This window comes from Oncorhynchus nerka, linkage group LG7, assembly GCF_034236695.1.
Source record: "Oncorhynchus nerka isolate Pitt River linkage group LG7, Oner_Uvic_2.0, whole genome shotgun sequence".
NCBI classification, from domain to species: domain Eukaryota; kingdom Metazoa; phylum Chordata; class Actinopteri; order Salmoniformes; family Salmonidae; genus Oncorhynchus; species Oncorhynchus nerka.
Window position 1 is genome coordinate 2032175 of NC_088402.1, and position 22416 is coordinate 2054590.

At 46.4% G+C, this 22416-nt stretch overlaps 1 protein-coding gene across 2 annotated transcripts in view; it reads left to right on the forward strand.

Moving 5' to 3' along the window:
- The window catches only part of fam91a1 (family with sequence similarity 91 member A1), a 140191-nt gene that overhangs the window by 12456 nt on the left and 105319 nt on the right, over nt 1-22416 (forward strand). For both annotated transcript variants that reach the window (XM_065020109.1, XM_065020110.1), the window contains one exon: nt 11726-11783. In XM_065020109.1, coding sequence (XP_064876181.1) covers nt 11726-11783 — 58 coding nt within the window. The remainder of the gene's footprint in view (nt 1-11725; nt 11784-22416) is intronic.

Sequence of the window (22416 nt, forward strand, 5' to 3'; positions counted from 1 at the left end):
CCATAATGCTCTGGTCCATAATGCTCTGGTCTATAATGTCCATAGGGCTCTGGTCTATAAGGTCCATAGGGCTCTGGTCTATAAGGTCCATAGGGCTGTGGTCTATAATGTCCATAGGGCTCTGGTCTATAAGGTCCATAGGGCTCTGGTCTATAAGGTCCATAGGGCTCTGGTCTATAAGGTCCATGTACGTCCATAGTGCTCTGGTTTATAAGGTCCATGTATGTCCATAATGCTCTGGTCTATAAGGTCCATAGGGCTCTGGTCTATAAGGTCCATGTATGTCCATAATGCTCTGGTCTATAAGGTCCATGTATGTCCATAGGGCTCTGGTCTATAAGGTCCATAGGGCTCTGGTCTATAAGGTCCATACGGCTCTGGTCTATAAGGTCCATGTATGTCCATAGGGCTCTGGTCTATAAGGTCCATAGGGCTCTGGTCTATAAGGTCCATGTATGTCCATAATGCTCTGGTCTATAAGGTCCATGTATGTCCATAGGGCTCTGGTCTATAAGGTCCATAGGGCTCTGGTCTATAAGGTCCATAATGCTCTGGTCTATAAGGTCCATGTATGTCCATAATTCTCTGGTCTATAAGGTCCATAGGGCTCTGGTCTATAATGTCCATAGTGCTCTGGTCTATAAGGTCCATAGGGCTCTGGTCTATAAGGTCTATGTACGTCCATAGTGCTCTGGTCTATAAGGTCCATGTATGTCCATAATTCTCTGGTCTATAAGGTCCATAGGGCTCTGGTCTATAATGTCCATAGTGCTCTGGTCTATAATGTCCATAGTGCTCTGGTCTATAAGGTCCATAGGGCTCTGGTTTATAAGGTCCATGTACGTCCATAGTGCTCTGGTCTATAAGGTCCATAGGGCTCTGGTCTATAAGGTCCATAGGGCTCTGGTCTATAAGGTCCATGTATGTCCATAATGCTCTGGTCTATAAGGTCCATGTATGTCCATAGGGCTCTGGTCTATAAGGTCCATAGGGCTCTGGTCTATAAGGTCCATGTATGTCCATAGGGCTCTGGTCTATAAGGTCCATAGGGCTCTGGTCTATAAGGTCCATGTATGTCCATAATGCTCTGGTCTATAAGGTCCATGTATGTCCATAGGGCTCTGGTCTATAAGGTCCATAGGGCTCTGGTCTATAAGGTCCATAATGCTCTGGTCTATAAGGTCCATGTATGTCCATAATTCTCTGGTCTATAAGGTCCATAGGGCTCTGGTCTATAATGTCCATAGTGCTCTGGTCTATAAGGTCCATAGGGCTCTGGTCTATAAGGTCCATGTACGTCCATAGTGCTCTGGTCTATAAGGTCCATGTATGTCCATAATTCTCTGGTCTATAAGGTCCATAGGGCTCTGGTCTATAATGTCCATAGTGCTCTGGTCTATAAGGTCCATAGGGCTCTGGTTTATAAGGTCCATGTACGTCCATAGTGCTCTGGTCTATAAGGTCCATAGGGCTCTGGTCTATACGGTCCATAGGGCTCTGGTCTATAAGGTCCATGTATGTCCATAGTGCTCTGGTCTATAAGGTCCATGTACGTCTATAGTGCTCTGGTCTATAAGGTCCATAGTGCTCTGGTCTATAAGGTCCATAGTGCTCTGGTCTATAAGGTCCATAGGGCTCTGGTCTATAAGGTCCATAGGGCTCTGGTCTATAAGGTCCATGTACGTCTATAGTGCTCTGGTCTATAAGGTCCATAGTGCTCTGGTCTATAAGGTCCATAGTGCTCTGGTCTATAAGGTCCATGTACGTCCATAGTGCTCTGGTCAGTAGTAGTGTACTATAATTGAATAGGGCTCTGGTCAGTAGTAGTGTACTATAATTGAATAGGGCTCTGGTCAGTAGTAGTGTACTATAATTGAATAGGGCTCTGGTCAGTAGTAGTGTACTATAATTGAATAGGGCTCTGTTTAGGACAGAACCGTAGTCTCAAATCAGTCCATTCAAGAGCTGTCCTACTGTGCATACTGTGCATTTAGGTCATACTGATACCAGTCTTTACACTAGAATGAGTATAACGGAGGTGTCCTCTTTCAAGCCAATGATGACATTATGGGGATATGAGCAAAGGAGGAAGTAAAAGCAGGAAGTGTACGCATCAATCTGTGCTGTGATTTGTTGAATCAACTCAACTGCCATTACATAAAATACATTCCATTTCATGAGCCACATCATTTGAATAAACATTCTACATTACCATGGAAATGATTTCATTACAATACCAGGAAGCGATTTCACTCATGAGTTCACTAGTCAGATTGCCAGGAATAGAGGTTCCAAACCCATTCTATTCATTTTATTTCTATGTTTATATTTCTACTCTGTAAAACCAATTGACCACAAGGGGTGTATTCAGTTGGGAGAACGGTACAGAGCCGTGCAGATAGAAATGTATTTTATAGTGCTCAAAAATAACTCCCTATTAATTGAGGATAGAGGATCATATCTGTTCTACCTTAACCTTTCTGCTAGAATTTCCGCGGTAAAGGTGTCAGAGCTAAATCGGTCTTCTCACGGAGTGTCCGAACGGTTTGGCCACTCGGTGGAAAGATGAGACTCTTGTTTTGATCTAGGATGCCCACATGCCCCACAAGACTCATCTGAAGGTCCCCCGGACCAGGTAAACCAATTTATGGAGAAAGTTTAGTGCCTAAAACAAGGGGTCGAATACAACTTTTCCAGACACTTCAGAACAAACTTCCTTTAGATTTAAAACAATAAATAATCTGTTATTCCATGTGTTTCTATTGGCTAATAACAGTAAGGACTGTTATTCGCTGTGTTTCTATTGGCTAATAGCAGTAAGGCCTGTTATTCACTGTGTTTCTATTGGCTAATAGCAGTAAGGACTATCTGTTATTCACTGTGTTTCTATGGGCTAATAGCAGTAAGGACTATCTGTTATTCAATGTGTTTCTAATAGCAGTAAGGACTGTCTGTTATTCAATGTGTTTCTATGGGCTAATAGCAGTAAGGACTATCTGTTATTCAATGTGTTTCTATGGGCTAATAGCAGTAAGGACTATCTGTTATTCACTGTGTTTCTATTGACTAATAGCAGTAAGGACTATCTGTTATTCAATGTGTTTCTATTGGCTAATAGCAGTAAGGACTATCTGTTATTCAATGTGTTTCTATGGGCTAATAGCAGTAAGGACTATCTGTTATTCAATGTGTTTCTATTGGCTAATAGCAGTAAGGACTATCTGTTATTCAATGTGTTTCTATTGGCTAATAGCAGTAAGGACTATCTGTTATTCAATGTGTTTCTATGGGCTAATAGCAGTAAGGACTGTCTGTTATTCAATGTGTTTCTATTGGCTAATAGCAGTAAGGACTATCTGTTATTCAATGTGTTTCTATGGGCTAATAGCAGTAAGGACTATCTGTTATTCAATGTGTTTCTATTGGCTAATAGCAGTAAGGACTATCTGTTATTCAATGTGTTTCTATTGGCTAATAGCAGTAAGGACTATCTGTTATTCAATGTGTTTCTATGGGCTAATAGCAGTAAGGACTATCTGTTATTCAATGTGTTTCTATGGGCTAATAGCAGTAAGGACTATCTGTTATTCAATGTGTTTCTATTGGCTAATAGCAGTAAGGACTGTCTGTTATTCAATGTGTTTCTATGGGCTAATAGTAGTAAGGACTGTCTGTTATTCAATGTGTTTCTATGGGCTAATAGCAGTAAGGACTATCTGTTATTCAATGTGTTTCTATTGGCTAATAGCAGTAAGGACTATCTGTTATTCAATGTGTTTCTATGGGCTAATAGCAGTAAGGACTATCTGTTATTCAATGTGTTTCTATTGGCTAATAGCAGTAAGGACTATCTGTTATTCAATGTGTTTCTATTGGCTAATAGCAGTAAGGACTATCTGTTATTCAATGTGTTTCTATGGGCTAATAGCAGTAAGGACTATCTGTTATTCAATGTGTTTCTAATAGCAGTAAGGACTATCTGTTAATCAATGTGTTTCTATGGGCTAATAGCAGTAAGGACTATCTGTTAATCAATGTGTTTCTATGGGTTAATAGCAGTAAGGACTATCTGTTATTCAATGTGTTTCTATGGGCTAATAGCTGTAAGGACTATCTGTTATTCAATGTGTTTCTATTGGCTAATAGCAGTAAGGACTATCTGTTATTCAATGTGTTTCTATGGGCTAATAGCAGTAAGGACTATCTGTTATTCAATGTGTTTCTATTGGCTAATAGCAGTAAGGACTATCTGTTATTCAATGTGTTTCTATGGGCTAATAGCAGTAAGGACTATCTGTTATTCAATGTGTTTCTATGGGCTAATAGCAGTAAGGACTGTCTGATATTCAATGTGTTTCTAATAGCAGTAAGGACTATCTGTTATTCAATGTGTTTCTATGGGCTAATAGCAGTAAGGACTATCTGTTATTCAATGTGTTTCTATTGACTAATAGCAGTAAGGACTATCTGTTATTCAATGTGTTTCTATGGGCTAATAGCAGTAAGGACAGTCTGTCATTCAATGTGTTTCTATGGGCTAATAGCAGTAAGGACTATCTGTTATTCAATGTGTTTCTATGGGCTAATAGCAGTAAGGACTATCTGTTATTCAATGTGTTTCTATGGGCTAATAGCAGTAAGGACTATCTGTTATTCAATGTGTTTCTATGGGCTAATAGCAGTAAGGACTATCTGTTATTCAATGTGTTTCTACATATCACTGCTTGTACAGATGGGTAGGAGGAGCCTCAGGAGGAAGGGTTAAATATCACTGCTTGTACAGACGGGTAGGAGGAGCCTCAGGAGGAAGGGTTAAATATCACTGCTTGTACAGACGGGTAGGAGGAGCCTCAGGAGGAAGGGTTAAACATCACTGCTTGTACAGACGGGTAGGAGGAGCCTCAGGAGGAAGGGTTAAATATCACTGCTTGTACAGACGGGTAGGAGGAGCCTCAGGAGGAAGGGTTAAACATCACTGCTTGTACAGACGGGTAGGAGGAGCCTCAGGAGGAAGGGTTAAACATCACTGCTTGTACAGACGGGTAGGAGGAGCCTCAGGAGGAAGGGTTAAACATCACTGCTTGTACAGACGGGTAGGAGGAGCCTCAGGAGGAAGGGTTAAACATCACTGCTTGTACAGATGGGTAGGAGGAGCCTCAGGAGGAAGGGTTAAACATCACTGCTTGTACAGACGGGTAGGAGGAGCCTCAGGAGGAAGGGTTAAACATCACTGCTTGTACAGACGGGTAGGAGGAGCCTCAGGAGGAAGGGTTAAACATCACTGCTTGTACAGACGGGTAGGAGGAGCCTCAGGAGGAAGGGTTAAACATCACTGCTTGTACAGATGGGTAGGAGGAGCCTCAGGAGGAAGGGTTAAACATCACTGCTTGTACAGACGGGTAGGAGGAGCCTCAGGAGGAAGGGTTAAACATCACTGCTTGTACAGACGGGTAGGAGGAGCCTCAGGAGGAAGGGTTAAACATCACTGCTTGTACAGACGGGTAGGAGGAGCCTCAGGAGGAAGGGTTAAACATCACTGCTTGTACAGACGGGTAGGAGGAGCCTCAGGAGGAAGGGTTAAACATCACTGCTTGTACAGACGGGTAGGAGGAGCCTCAGGAGGAAGGGTTAAACATCACTGCTTGTACAGACGGGTAGGAGGAGCCTCAGGAGGAAGGGTTAAACATCACTGCTTGTACAGACGGGTAGGAGGAGCCTCAGGAGGAAGGGTTAAACATCACTGCTTGTACAGACGGGTAGGAGGAGCCTCAGGAGGAAGGGTTAAACATCACTGCTTGTACAGACGGGTAGGAGGAGCCTCAAACATCACTGGAGGAAGGGTTAAACATCACTGCTTGTACAGACGGGTAGGAGGAGCCTCAGGAGGAAGGGTTAAACATCACTGCTTGTACAGACGGGTAGGAGGAGCCTCAGGAGGAAGGGTTAAACATCACTGCTTGTACAGACGGGTAGGAGGAGCCTCAGGAGGAAGGGTTAAACATCACTGCTTGTACAGACGGGTAGGAGGAGCCTCAGGAGGAAGGGTTAAACATCACTGCTTGTACAGACGGGTAGGAGGAGCCTCAGGAGGAAGGGTTAAACATCACTGCTTGTACAGACGGGTAGGAGGAGCCTCAGGAGGAAGGGTTAAACATCACTGCTTGTACAGACGGGTAGGAGGAGCCTCAGGAGGAAGGGTTAAACATCACTGCTTGTACAGACGGGTAGGAGGAGCCTCAGGAGGAAGGGTTAAACATCACTGCTTGTACAGACGGGTAGGAGGAGCCTCAGGAGGAAGGGTTAAACATCACTGCTTGTACAGACGGGTAGGAGGAGCCTCAGGAGGAAGGGTTAAACATCACTGCTTGTACAGACGGGTAGGAGGAGCCTCAGGAGGAAGGGTTAAACATCACTGCTTGTACAGACGGGTAGGAGGAGCCTCAGGAGGAAGGGTTAAACATCACTGCTTGTACAGACGGGTAGGAGGAGCCTCAGGAGGAAGGGTTAAACATCACTGCTTGTACAGACGGGTAGGAGGAGCCTCAGGAGGAAGGGTTAAACATCACTGCTTGTACAGACGGGTAGGAGGAGCCTCAGGAGGAAGGGTTAAACATCACTGCTTGTACAGACGGGTAGGAGGAGCCTCAGGAGGAAGGGTTAAACATCACTGCTTGTACAGACGGGTAGGAGGAGCCTCAGGAGGAAGGGTTAAACATCACTGCTTGTACAGACGGGTAGGAGGAGCCTCAGGAGGAAGGGTTAAACATCACTGCTTGTACAGACGGGTAGGGAGGAGCCTCAGGAGGAAGGGTTAAACATCACTGCTTGTACAGACGGGTAGGAGGAGCCTCAGGAGGAAGGGTTAAACATCACTGCTTGTACAGACGGGTAGGAGGAGCCTCAGGAGGAAGGGTTAAACATCACTGCTTGTACAGACGGGTAGGAGGAGCCTCAGGAGGAAGGGTTAAACATCACTGCTTGTACAGACGGGTAGGAGGAGCCTCAGGAGGAAGGGTTAAACATCACTGCTTGTACAGACGGGTAGGAGGAGCCTCAGGAGGAAGGGTTAAACATCACTGCTTGTACAGACGGGTAGGAGGAGCCTCAGGAGGAAGGGTTAAACATCACTGCTTGTACAGACGGGTAGGAGGAGCCTCAGGAGGAAGGGTTAAACATCACTGCTTGTACAGACGGGTAGGAGGAGCCTCAGGAGGAAGGGTTAAACATCACTGCTTGTACAGACGGGTAGGAGGAGCCTCAGGAGGAAGGGTTAAACATCACTGCTTGTACAGACGGGTAGGAGGAGCCTCAGGAGGAAGGGTTAAACATCACTGCTTGTACAGACGGGTAGGAGGAGCCTCAGGAGGAAGGGTTAAACATCACTGCTTGTACAGACGGGTAGGAGGAGCCTCAGGAGGAAGGGTTAAACATCACTGCTTGTACAGACGGGTAGGAGGAGCCTCAGGAGGAAGGGTTAAACATCACTGCTTGTACAGACGGGTAGGAGGAGCCTCAGGAGGAAGGGTTAAACATCACTGCTTGTACAGACGGGTAGGAGGAGCCTCAGGAGGAAGGGTTAAACATCACTGCTTGTACAGACGGGTAGGAGGAGCCTCAGGAGGAAGGGTTAAACATCACTGCTTGTACAGACGGGTAGGAGGAGCCTCAGGAGGAAGGGTTAAACATCACTGCTTGTACAGACGGGTAGGAGGAGCCTCAGGAGGAAGGGTTAAACATCACTGCTTGTACAGACGGGTAGGAGGAGCCTCAGGAGGAAGGGTTAAACATCACTGCTTGTACAGACGGGTAGGAGGAGCCTCAGGAGGAAGGGTTAAACATCACTGCTTGTACAGACGGGTAGGAGGAGCCTCAGGAGGAAGGGTTAAACATCACTGCTTGTACAGACGGGTAGGAGGAGCCTCAGGAGGAAGGGTTAAACATCACTGCTTGTACAGACGGGTAGGAGGAGCCTCAGGAGGAAGGGTTAAACATCACTGCTTGTACAGACGGGTAGGAGGAGCCTCAGGAGGAAGGGTTAAACATCACTGCTTGTACAGACGGGTAGGAGGAGCCTCAGGAGGAAGGGTTAAACATCACTGCTTGTACAGACGGGTAGGAGGAGCCTCAGGAGGAAGGGTTAAACATCACTGCTTGTACAGACGGGTAGGAGGAGCCTCAGGAGGAAGGGTTAAACATCACTGCTTGTACAGACGGGTAGGAGGAGCCTCAGGAGGAAGGGTTAAATATCACTGCTTGTACAGACGGGTAGGAGGAGCCTCAGGAGGAAGGGTTAAACATCACTGCTTGTACAGACGGGTAGGAGGAGCCTCAGGAGGAAGGGTTAAACATCACTGCTTGTACAGACGGGTAGGAGGAGCCTCAGGAGGAAGGGTTAAACATCACTGCTTGTACAGACGGGTAGGAGGAGCCTCAGGAGGAAGGGTTAAACATCACTGCTTGTACAGACGGGTAGGAGGAGCCTCAGGAGGAAGGGTTAAACATCACTGCTTGTACAGACGGGTAGGAGGAGCCTCAGGAGGAAGGGTTAAACATCACTGCTTGTACAGACGGGTAGGAGGAGCCTCAGGAGGAAGGGTTAAACATCACTGCTTGTACAGACGGGTAGGAGGAGCCTCAGGAGGAAGGGTTAAACATCACTGCTTGTACAGACGGGTAGGAGGAGCCTCAGGAGGAAGGGTTAAACATCACTGCTTGTACAGACGGGTAGGAGGAGCCTCAGGAGGAAGGGTTAAACATCACTGCTTGTACAGACGGGTAGGAGGAGCCTCAAGAGGGTTAAACATCACTGCTTGTACAGACGGGTAGGAGGAGCCTCAGGAGGAAGGGTTAAACATCACTGCTTGTACAGACGGGTAGGAGGAGCCTCAGGAGGAAACATCACTGGAGCCTCAGGAGGAAGGGTTAAACATCACTGCTTGTACAGACGGGTAGGAGGAGCCTCAGGAGGAAGGGTTAAACATCACTGCTTGTACAGACGGGTAGGAGGAGCCTCAGGAGGAAGGGTTAAACATCACTGCTTGTACAGACGGGTAGGAGGAGCCTCAGGAGGAAGGGTTAAACATCACTGCTTGTACAGACGGGTAGGAGGAGCCTCAGGAGGAAGGGTTAAACATCACTGCTTGTACAGACGGGTAGGAGGAGCCTCAGGAGGAAGGGTTAAACATCACTGCTTGTACAGACGGGTAGGAGGAGCCTCAGGAGGAAGGGTTAAACATCACTGGTACAGACGGGTAGGAGGAGCCTCAGGAGGAAGGGTTAAACATCACTGCTTGTACAGACGGGTAGGAGGAGCCTCAGGAGGAAGGGTTAAACATCACTGCTTGTACAGACGGGTAAACATTAAACATCACTGCTTGTACAGACGGGTAGGAGGAGCCTCAGGAGGAAGGGTTAAACATCACTGCTTGTACAGACGGGTAGGAGGAGCCTCAGGAGGAAGGGTTAAACATCACTGCTTGTACAGACGGGTAGGAGGAGCCTCAGGAGGAAGGGTTAAACATCACTGCTTGTACAGACGGGTAGGAGGAGCCTCAGGAGGAAGGGTTAAATATCACTGCTTGTACAGACGGGTAGGAGGAGCCTCAGGAGGAAGGGTTAAACATCACTGCTTGTACAGATGGGTAGGAGGAGCCTCAGGAGGAAGGGTTAAACATCACTGCTTGTACAGACGGGTAGGAGGAGCCTCAGGAGGAAGGGTTAAACATCACTGCTTGTACAGATGGGTAGGAGGAGGGTTAAACCACTGCAGGAGGGTAAGGGTTAAACATCACTGCTTGTACAGATGGGTAGGAGGAGCCTCAGGAGGAAGGGTTAAATATCACTGCTTGTACAGATGGGTAGGAGGAGCCTCAGGAGGAAGGGTTAAATATCACTGCTTGTACAGATGGGTAGGAGGAGCCTCAGGAGGAAGGGTTAAACATCACTGCTTGTACAGATGGGTAGGAGGAGCCTCAGGAGGAAGGGTCTGTTAAACATCACTGCTTGTACAGATGGGTAGGAGGAGCCTCAGGAGGAAGGGTTAAACATCACTGCTTGTACAGATGGGTAGGAGGAGCCTCAGGAGGAAGGGTTAAACATCACTGCTTGTACAGATGGGTAGGAGGAGCCTCAGGAGGAAGGGTTAAACATCACTGCTTGTACAGATGGGTAGGAGGAGCCTCAGGAGGAAGGGTTAAACATCACTGCTTGTACAGACGGGTAGGAGGAGCCTCAGGAGGAAGGGTTAAATATCACTGCTTGTACAGACGGGTAGGAGGAGCCTCAGGAGGAAGGGTTAAACATCACTGCTTGTACAGACGGGTAGGAGGAGCCTCAGGAGGAAGGGTTAAACATCACTGCTTGTACAGATGGGTAGGAGGAGCCTCAGGAGGAAGGGTTAAACATCACTGCTTGTACAGACGGGTAGGAGGAGCCTCAGGAGGAAGGGTTAAACATCACTGCTTGTGTGAAAAGATCTTTGTCTAATGCAGCTGTATTGATTCTCTGGCAGAATAAACTTGGTCGAACCTTTCGTAGTGTCCGGCGAGTTTTTACTCTGAACGTTAGAACCTAACACAGTACACTACGATGGTGGATTGCCCCAGTCAGTGTGGGGTGGACCTCCAGCTGTTATCCAGGACATGCTACATCCCGCTACTCTTTTTCATTGCCTTGGAAGAATTTCATTGAATTTCAATGAACAAAAATGCACAGATTTAATATAATGAACAACTAGGCCTACATCTAGTGCCCAAACTATTGCTTAGCTGATTGTGATATCGTTAATGGTGAAAAACATTCAAACCAAATGTTATTTTCTACATTCTGAGGCAACATCTCGCTGCACGTTCTGAGGCAACATCTTCATACTAGACATGTAAATTACATTACTGAACGATGTGTCACTCTGATAATCCATTTGATGTGTTTTTAATAGGATCAATTAATTACTGCACTAAGTAGGGAATAGTGTGCCATAGGGCCCTGGTCCAAAGTAGTGCACTACATTGGGAATAGGGTGCCATTTGGAACATTGACAGTGAATAATCAAGGTTCAGGGAAGGAAGGAATGGTGTAGGAAGAGAAATTTGTTTAATTTTCTGCTCCCCTTTTCCTGGTTTAATTTCTCCCTCCCTCCCTTCCCCTCTCCTCTTCCCTCTCCTCCCTCTCTTCCTCCCTCCCTCCCTCTCCTCCCTCTCTCTCTCTCTCCCTCCCTCCCTCTCCTCCCTCCCTCCCTCCCTCTTCTCTTCCCTCTTCTCTTCCCTCCTCTCCCTCCCTCCCTCCCTCCCTCCCTCCCTCCCTCCCTCCCTCCCTCCCTCTCTCTCTCCCTCCCTCCTCTTCTCTTCCCTCCCTCCCTCCCTCCCTCCCTCCCTCCCTCCCTCCCTCCCTCCCTCCTCTTCCCTCTTCTCTTCCCTCTTCTCCCCTCCCTCCCTCCCTCCCCTCGCTCCCTCCCTCTCCTCCCTCCCTCTCCTCCCTCTCTCCCTCCCTTCCTCCCTCTCTCCCTCCCTCTCCTCCCTCTCCTCCCTCTCTCCCTCCCTCCTCCCTCCTCCCTCCCTCCCTCCCTCCCTCCCTCCCTCCCTCCCTCCCTCCCTCCCTCCCTCCCTCCCTCCCTCCCTCCCTCCCTCCCCCTCCCTTCCTCCATCTCCCTCCCTTCCTCCCTCTCCTCCCTTCCTCCCTCTCTCCCTCCCTCTCCTCCCTCCCTTCCTCCATCTCTCTCCACCTCCAGGACATCATGAATGTAGAGAAGAGTTATGACTCGCTGCCCAACTTCACTGCTGCTGACTGTAAGTAGCCTGTTGCTGTACTTTCTCTCTGAGCTGTGTGGTGTGTGGGGCAGTATTTCCGGTAGCCGGTAATAGCTGCTTTTGGCCCAAAAAAAGAATAATCAAAAAACGATAAATAAAATTGGCGCCGGCCATTTGTCCGGGAGAAGAAAAAAACAATTAATTACAAAATAATTATTTTTAGCCTATTAATTGATGGAAATACCAGTCAATGGAAATAAATTTGACCGGTCATGCTTATCGGTCTATAGGTTAATTTGCATAATTTTGTGGAATTAAATTGCCACATGCATTTTTCATTTTATTTATCACACGAGCATAGCATACATATACAGAGCCTAATTTGAGCGGAAAATCAGTCAGACACTCTTAGAGCTGCTTGTTCGTTGCTGCTGGACTGAAATGTGCTTTTATAAGCCCAATCATTGCATAATAATTCTAAATGCAATCGTGTGTTAAAAACAGTTTTGATGGCCACGATTGAAAAGGGCTACTGTTTTTATTTCTCAACTGGTAATTGTAGCGCGCTTCCCATTTGCCATTCAAGTGTGTAAGCAGCGGTTGTTGGCAGCCTTTCAGAGTGTCACACCCCACTTTGAAATGAGCTGGAGGCAGTCTGCATTTTGAAAACATTTAGTTGTTTGAAACCTGAAAGTTTTACTACATGATACCCATGATAATCCCAGTCATATTACTAACCCATGATAATCCCAGTCATATTAGTAACCCATGATAATCCCAGTCTTATTAGTAACCCATGATAATCCCAGTCATATTAGTAACCCATGATAATCCCAGTCATATTAGTAACCCATGATAATCCCAGTCATATTAGTAACCCATGATAATCCCAGTCATATTAGTAACCCATGATAATCCCAGTCATATTAGTAACCCATGATAATCCCAGTCATATTAGTAAACCATGATAATCCCAGTCATATTTGTAACCCATGATAATCCCAGTCATATTAGTAACCCATGATAATCCCAATCATGCTAGTTGTTGATAATCCCAGTCATATTAACAACCCATGATAATCTCAGTCATATTAGTAACCCATGACAATCCCAATCATGCTAGTTGTTGATAATCCCAGTCATATTAACAACTCATGATAATCTCAGTCATATTAACACATGATAGTTGATGCATCTTTAGATTTCTGCTCTTCATACATTTCTAACAGTGTTTTCCTGCTAATTGCATAATGGAAGGAACATGTGTATATGTGACCTGCTGCCTTGTGTGCATTGCTGTGCTTTATAATGAAATAATAGTTCATCAACCTTATTATCTAAATGCTCTGAGATGTTGTATCAGACTCATTGCTTTTTAATGTTGTGTTTTTTTATGAAGTCTAGGCCTACTGGTTGATTGAATTCTGGATCTATCTCCTACAACTGTCCCAGAGTCTGTTTGTTGCACAGAATGACAAGCTGGCCAATAGAACAGGTGAACTTTTCTGCTATAGTAGATTGACAGGCTAGTGATTTGGCTGTTCGTCACTCGTCTTGTTGGCTGAGGAAAAGTAAATGTGGACGGTTGTTCTGACATCTTACAAATGGCTATCGGAATTCGATAATAAGGACGCACGCCATGTGTAGTATTATTGTAGTACTCCCTCTCTCAGGGATAAACTGCTGACTGTTAGTAGTATTGTAGTACTCCCTCTCTCGGGGATAAACTGCTGACTGTTAGTAGTATTGTAGTACTCCCTCTCTCAGGGATAAACTGCTGGCTGTTAGTAGTATTGTAGTACTCCCTCTCTCAGGGATAAACTGCTGACTGTTAGTAGTATTGTAGTACTCCCTCTCTCAGGGATAAACTGCTGACTGTTAGTAGTATTGTAGTACTCCCTCTCTCAGGGATAAACTGCTGGCTGTTAGTAGTATTGTAGTACTCCCTCTCTCAGGGATAAACTGCTGACTGTTAGTAGTATTGTAGTTCTCCCTCTCTCAGGGATAAACTGCTGACTGTTAGTAGTAGTATTGTAGTACTCCCTCTCTCAGGGATAAACTGCTGACTGTTAGTAGTATTGTAGTACTCCCTCTCTCAGGGATAAACTGCTGGCTGTTAGTAGTATTGTAGTACTCCCTCTCTCAGGGATAAACTGCTGGCTGTTAGTAGTATTGTAGTACTCCCTCTCTCAGGGATAAACTGCTGGGTGTTAGTAGTATTCTAGTACTCCCTCTCTCAGGGATAAACTGCTGACTGTTAGTAGTATTGTAGTACTCCCTCTCTCAGGGATAAACTGCTGACTGTTAGTAGTATTGTAGTACTCCCTCTCTCAGGGATAAACTGCTGACTGTTAGTAGTATTGTAGTACTCCCTCTCTCGGGGATAAACTGCTGACTGTTAGTAGTATTGTAGTACTCCCTCTCTCAGGGATAAACTGCTGACTGTTAGTAGTATTGTAGTACTCCCTCTCTCAGGGATAAACTGCTGGCTGTTAGTAGTATTGTAGTACTCCCTCTCTCAGGGATAAACTGCTGACTGTTAGTAGTATTGAAGTACTCCCTCTCTCAGGGATAAACTGCTGACTGTTAGTAGTATTGTAGTACTCCCTCTCTCAGGGATAAACTGCTGACTGTTAGTAGTATTGTAGTACTCCCTCTCTCAGGGATAAACTGCTGACTGTTAGTAGTATTGTAGTACTCCCTCTCTCAGGGATAAACTGCTGACTGTTAGTAGTATTGTAGTACTCCCTCTCTCAGGGATAAACTGCTGACTGTTAGTAGTAGTATTGTAGTACTCCCTCTCTCAGGGATAAACTGCTGACTGTTAGTAGTATTGTAGTACTCCCTCTCTCAGGGATAAACTGCTGACTGTTAGTATTATTGTAGTACTCCCTCTCTCGGGGATAAACTGCTGACTGTTAGTAGTATTGTAGTACTCCCTCTCTCAGGGATAAACTGCTGACTGTTAGTAGTAGTATTGTAGTACTCCCTCTCTCAGGGATAAACTGCTGACTGTTAGTAGTATTGTAGTACTCCCTCTCTCAGGGATAAACTGCTGACTGTTAGTAGTATTGTAGTACTCCCTCTCTCAGGGATAAACTGCTGGCTGTTAGTAGTATTGTAGTACTCCCTCTCTCAGGGATACACTGCTGACTAGTAGTAGTATTGTAGTACTCCCTCTCTCAGGGATAAACTGCTGACTGTTAGTAGTATTGTAGTACTCCCTCTCTCAGGGATAAACTGCTGACTGTTAGTAGTATTGTAGTACTCCCTCTCTCAGGGATAAACTGCTGACTGTTAGTAGTATTGAAGTACTCCCTCTCTCAGGGATAAACTGCTGACTGTTAGTAGTATTGTAGTACTCCCTCTCTCAGGGATAAACTGCTGACTGTTAGTAGTATTGTAGTTCTCCCTCTCTCAGGGATAAATTGCTGACTGTTAGTAGTAGTATTGTAGTACTCCCTCTCTCAGGGATAAACTGCTGACTGTTAGTAGTATTGTAGTACTCCCTCTCTCAGGGATAAACTGCTGACTGTTAGTAGTATTGTAGTTCTCCCTCTCTCAGGGATAAATTGCTGACTGTTAGTAGTAGTATTGTAGTACTCCCTCTCTCAGGGATAAACTGCTGACTGTTAGTAGTATTGTAGTACTCCCTCTCTCAGGGATAAACTGCTGACTGTTAGTAGTATTGTAGTACTCCCTCTCTCAGGGATAAACTGCTGGCTGTTAGTAGTATTGTAGTACTCCCTCTCTCAGGGATAAACTGCTGACTGTTAGTAGTAGTATTGTAGTACTCCCTCTCTCAGGGATAAACTGCTGACTGTTAGTAGTATTGTAGTACTCCCTCTCTCAGGGATAAACTGCTGACTGTTAGTAGTAGTATTGTAGTACTCCCTCTCTCAGGGATAAACTGCTGGCTGTTAGTAGTATTGTAGTACTCCCTCTCTCAGGGATAAACTGCTGACTGTTAGTAGTATTGTAGTACTCCCTCTCTCAGGGATAAACTGCTGACTGTTAGTAGTATTGTAGTACTCCCTCTCTCAGGGATAAACTGCTGGCTGTTAGTAGTATTGTAGTACTCCCTCTCTCAGGGATAAACTGCTGGCTGTTAGTAGTATTGTAGTACTCCCTCTCTCAGGGATAAACTGCTGGCTGTTAGTAGTATTGTAGTACTCCTTCTCTCAGGGATAAACTGCTGGCTGTTAGTAGTATTGTAGTACTCCCTCAGGGATAAACTGCTGACTGTTAGTAGTATTGTAGTACTCCCTCTCTCAGGGATAAACTGCTGGCTGTTAGTAGTATTGTAGTACTCCCTCTCTCAGGGATAAACTGCTGGCTGTTAGTAGTATTGTAGTACCCCCTCTCTCAGGGATAAACTGCTGGCTGTTAGTAGTATTGTAGTACTCCCTCTCTCAGGGATAAACTGCTGACTGTTAGTAGTAGTATTGTAGTACTCCCTCTCTCAGGGATAAACTGCTGACTGTTAGTAGTATTGTAGTACTCCCTCTCTCAGGGATAAACTGCTGGCTGTTAGTAGTATTGTAGTACTCCCTCTCTCAGGGATAAACTGCTGGCTGTTAGTAGTATTGTAGTACTCCCTCTCTCAGGGATAAACTGCTGACTGTTAGTAGTATTGTAGTACTCCCTCTCTCAGGGATAAACTGCTGGCTGTTAGTAGTATTGTAGTACTCCCTCTCTCAGGGATAAACTGCTGACTGTTAGTAGTATTGTAGTACTCCCTCTCTCGGGGATAAACTGCTGACTGTTAGTAGTATTGCAGTACTCCCTCTCTCAGGGATAAACTGCTGACTGTTAGTAGTATTGTAGTACTCCCTCTCTCAGGGATAAACTGCTGGCTGTTAGTAGTATTGTAGTACTCCCTCTCTCGGGGATAAACTGCTGACTGTTAGTAGTATTGCAGTACTCCCTCTCTCGGGGATAAACTGCTGGCTGTTAGTAGTATTGTAGTTCTCCCTCTCTCAGGGATAAACTGCTGGCTGTTAGTAGTATTGTAGTTCTCCCTCTCTCAGGGATAAACTGCTGGCTGTTAGTAGTATTGTAGTACTCCCTCTCTCAGGGATAAACTGCTGACTGTTAGTAGTATTGTAGTACTCCCTCTCTCAGGGATAAACTGCTGGCTGTTAGTAGTATTGTAGTACTCCCTCTCTCAGGGATAAACTGCTGACTGTTAGTAGTATTGTAGTACTCCCTCTCTCAGGGATACACTGCTGACTAGTAGTAGTATTGTAGTACTCCCTCTCTCAGGGATAAACTGCTGACTGTTAGTAGTATTGTAGTTCTCCCTCTCTCAGGGATAAACTGCTGACTGTTAGTAGTATTGTAGTACTCCCTCTCTCAGGGATAAACTGCTGGCTGTTAGTAGTATTGTAGTACTCCCTCTCTCAGGGATAAACTGCTGGCTGTTAGTAGTATTGTAGTACTCCCTCTCTCAGGGATAAACTGCTGACTGTTAGTAGTATTGAAGTACTTCCTCTCTCAGGGATAAACTGCTGGCTGTTAGTAGTATTGTAGTACTCCCTCTCTCAGGGATAAACTGCTGACTGTTAGTAGTATTGTAGTACTCCCTCTCTCAGGGATAAGAACATCAGTGAGTTAAAACATTGTGTTAGTAACACCAGGGTTGTGGCATTGGGCCACTGCTGCCAAATTAATACATGGGAAACAAGGTCTTTAACCTTATTTTCAAATGAACTGTTCTGACTGTTATTCCTCTTCTAACTAATTAACAAATTCATTTTGAGGAACTCAGTAACTGATAAAACAATAATTGCTAAAGCCCATTGCATTACAAACGGCAAATTAATGAATGAAGCGGCATTGGTAGATTACTTCCTCCTGAGAGACTGGCCAGAAGCAGGATGGCTCCATGACTTTCTGCTGAGAGACTGGCCAGAAGCAGGATGGCTCCATGACTTTCTGCTGAGAGACTGGCCAGAAGCAGGATGGCTCCATGACTTTCTGCCGAGAGACTGGCCAGAAGCTGGATGGCTCCATGACTTTCTGCTGAGAGACTGGCCAGAAGCTGGATGGCTCCATGACTTCCTCCTGAGAGACTGGCCAGAAGCAGGATGGCTCCATGACCTTCTGCTGAGAGACTGGCCAGAAGAGGGATGGCTCCATGACTTTCTGCTGTCAGACTGGCCAGAAACAGGATGGCTCCATGACTTTCTACTGTCAGACTGGCCAGAAGCAGGATGGCTCCATGACTTTCTGCTGTCAGACTGGCCAGAAGAGGGATGGCTCCATGACTTTCTGCTGTCAGACTGGCCAGAAGAGGGATGGCTCCATGACTTTCTGCTGTCAGACTGGCCAGAAACAGGATGGCTCCATGACTTTCTGCTGAGAGACTGGCCAGAAGAGGGATGGCTCCATGACTTTCTGCTGTCAGACTGGCCAGAAACAGGATGTATCCATGACTTTCTGCTGAGAGACTGGCCAGAAGAGGGATGGCTCCATGACTTTCTGCTGTCAGACTGGCCAGAAACAGGATGGCTCCATGACTTTCTACTGTCAGACTGGCCAGAAGAGGGATGGCTCCATGACTTTCTGCTGTCAGACTGGCCAGAAGAGGGATGGCTCCATGACTTTCTGCTGTCAGACTGGCCAGAAACAGGATGGCTCCATGACTTTCTGCTGAGAGACTGGCCAGAAGAGGGATGGCTCCATGACTTTCTACTGTCAGACTGGCCAGAAGCTGGATTGCTCCATGACTTTCTGCTGAGAGACTGGCCAGAAGCAGGATGGCTCCATGACTTGCTCCTGAGAGACTGGCCAGAAGTAGGATGGCTCCACGACTTTCTGCTGAGAGACTGGCCAGAAGCAGGATGGCTCCATGACTTCCTCCTGAGAGACTGGCCAGAATCAGGATGGCTCCATGACTTTCTGCTGAGAGACTGGCCAGAAGCAGGATGGCTCCATGACTTTCTGCTGAGAGACTGGCCAGAAGCAGGATGGTTCCATGACTTTCTACTGTCAGACTGGCCAGAAACAGGATGGCTCCATGACTTTCTGCTGAGAGACTGGCCAGAAGAGGGATGGCTCCATGACTTTCTGCTGAGAGACTGGCCAGAAGCAGGATGGCTCCATGACTTTCTACTGTCAGACTGGCCAGAAACAGGATGGCTCCATGACTTTCTGCTGTCAGACTGGCCAGAAACAGGATGGCTTCATGTTGTTCTGCTGAGAGACTGGCCAGAAGCAGGATGCATCCATGACTTTCTGCTGAGAGACTGGCCAGAAGAGGGATGGCTCCATGACTTTCTACTGTCAGACTGGCCAGAAGCTGGATTGCTCCATGACTTTCTGCTGAGAGACTGGCCAGAAGCAGGATGGCTCCATGACTTGCTCCTGAGAGACTGGCCAGAAGTAGGATGGCTCCATGACTTTCTGCTGAGAGACTGGCCAGAAGCAGGATGGCTCCATGACTTCCTCCTGAGAGACTGGCCAGAAGCAGGATGGCTCCATGACTTTCTGCTGAGAGACTGGCCAGAAGCAGGATGGCTCCATGACTTTCTGCTGAGAGACTGGCCAGAAGCAGGATGGTTCCATGACTTTCTACTGTCAGACTGGCCAGAAACAGGATGGCTCCATGACTTTCTGCTGAGAGACTGGCCAGAAGAGGGATGGCTCCATGACTTTCTGCTGAGAGACTGGCCAGAAGCAGGATGGCTCCATGACTTTCTACTGTCAGACTGGCCAGAAACAGGATGGCTCCATGACTTTCTGCTGTCAGACTGGCCAGAAACAGGATGGCTTCATGTTGTTCTGCTGAGAGACTGGCCAGAAGCAGGATGCATCCATGACTTTCTGCTGAGAGACTGGCCAGAAGAGGGATGGCTCCATGACTTTCTGCTGTCAGACTGGCCAGAAACAGGATGGCTCCATGACTTTCTACTGTCAGACTGGCCAGAAGCAGGATGGCTCCATGACTTTCTGCTGTCAGACTGGCCAGAAACAGGATGGCTCCATGACTTTCTGCTGTCAGACTGGCCAGAAGAGGGATGGCTCCATGACTTTCTGCTGTCAGACTGGCCAGAAGAGGGATGGCTCCATGACTTTCTGCTGTCAGACTGGCCAGAAACAGGATGGCTCCATGACTTTCTGCTGAGAGACTGGCCAGAAGAGGGATGGCTCCATGACTTTCTACTGTCAGACTGGCCAGAAGAGGGATGGCTCCATGACTTTCTGCTGAGAGACTGGCCAGAAGAGGGATGGCTCCATGACTTTCTGCTGTCAGACTGGCCAGAAGAGGGATGGCTCCATGACTTTCTGCTGTCAGACTGGCCAGAAGAGGGATGGCTCCATGACTTTCTGCTGTCAGACCGGCCAGAAGAGGGATGGCTCCATGACTTTCTGCTGAGAGACTGGCCAGAAGAGGGATGGCTCCATGACTTTCTGCTGTCAGACCGGCCAGAAGAGGGATGGCTCCATTACTTTCTGCTGTCAGACTGGCCAGAAGAGGGATGGCTTCATGACTTTCTGCTGAGAGACTGGCCAGAAGAGGGATGGCTCCATGACTTTCTGCTGAGAGACTGGCCAGAAGAGGGATGGCTCCATGACTTTCTGCTGTCAGACTGGCCAGAAACAGGATGGCTTCATGACTTTCTACTGAGAGACTGGCCAGAAGAGGGATGGCTCCATGACTTTCTGCTGTCAGACTGGCCAGAAACAGGATGGCTCCATGACTTTCTCCTGAGAGACTGGCCAGAAGAGGGATGGCTCCATGACTTTCTGCTCAGAGACTGGCCAGAAACAGGATGGCTCCATGACTTTCTGCTGTCAGACTGGCCAGAAGCAGGATGGCTCCATGACTTTCTGTTGTCAGTTTGGCCAGAAGCAGGATGGCTCCATGACTTTCTGCTGTCAGACTGGCCAGAAACAGGATGGCTTCATGTTGTTCTGTTGTCAGACTGGCCAGAAACAGGATGGCTCCATGACTTTCTGTTGTCAGTTTGGCCAGAAGCAGGATGGCTCCATGACTTTCTGCTGAGAGACTGACCAGAAACAGGATGGCTCCATGACTTTCTGTTGTCAGTTTGGCCAGAAGCAGGATGGCTCCATGACTTTCTGCTGAGAGACTGGCCAGAAGCAGGATGGCTCCATGACTTTCTCCTGACAGACTGGCCAGAAACAGGATGTCTTCATGTTGTTCTGCTGAGAGACTGGCCAGAAGCAGGATGGCTCCAGGACTTTCTGCTGAGAGACTGGCCAGAAGAGGGATGGCTCCAGGACTTTCTGCTGAGAGACTGGCCAGAAGAGGGATGGCTCCATGACTTTCTACTGTCAGACTGGTCAGAAGCAGGATGGCTCCATGACTTTCTACTGTCAGACTGGTCAGAAGCAGGTTGGCTCCGGCTCCATGACTTCAGAGATTAAGTTCATTACAGTTACCAGCTTCAGAAATTGCAGCCCAAATAATTTCTTCACAGAGTTCAAATAACGGACACTTCACAAAATCAACTGTTCAGAGTAGACTGCGTGAATCAAGCCTTCATGGCCGAATTTCTGTTAAGAAACCACTACTAAAGGAAACACGAGCAATGGACATTAGACCGTTGGAAATGTGTCCTTTTTGGTATGATGACTCGAAATTTGAGATTTTTGGTTCCAACCGCTGTGTCTTTGTGAGATGCAGAGTAGGTGAACGGATGATCTCCACATGTGTGGTTCTCGCCGTGAAGCATGGAGGAGGAGGTGGATGGTGTTGTGGTGCTTTGCTGGTTACAGTGTCTGTGATTTATTTAGAATTCAAGGTACACTTAACCAGCATGGCTACCACAGAATTCTGCAGCGATACGCCATTCCATCTGGTTTGGGCTTAGTGGGACTATCATTTGTTTTTCAACAGGACAATAACCCAACACACCTCCAGGTTGTGTACTGGCTATTTGACCAAGATGGAGTGTGATTGAGTGCTGCATCAGATGACCTGGCCTCCACAATCACCCAACCAAGATGGTTTGGGATGAGTTTGTCAGCAGGGTGAAGGAAAAGCAGCCAACAAGTGCTCAGCATATGTGGGAACTCCTTCAAAACTGTTATAAAAGCATTCCAAATGAAGCTGGTTGAGAGAATGCCAAGAGTGTGCAAAGCTGTCATCAAGGCAAAGGGTGGCTACTTTGAAGAATCTCAAGTATATAAAATATGTTTTAATTTAACACTTTTTTTGGTTACTACATGATTCAATATGTTATTTTATAGTTGTGATGTCTTCACTATTCTACAATGTAGAAAATAGTACAAATTAAGAAAAACACTTGAGTGAGCAGGTGTCCAATCTTTTGATTTGTATGTAAAGACTAAGTTCTTTGTAAGTGGCAACATTTTTAAAACTAACTAGCAAAGTATATGAACAAAATGTGCATAGGTGGCTATATGCAGCTCTTGCTTTGATCTCAAAACAAGCGCATCTACTCACGGCCGCTCATGCTGTAAACACAGTCCAGTTCAAACATAATGTTGCTGCTACTGGTTCTTATGACTGAAAATAACTTCTGGACATCAGAAAAGCGATTACTAACCGCGGACTGGTAGAAACTTTTTCCTTTAACGAGTTTGACGAGAAGGATGTCCTGCTTTCACTGGAACAGGCCCAGATCCACGCCTTTTGCATGAAGAAAAGACGCCGGAAAAGGGGATGCAGATCGGGGAT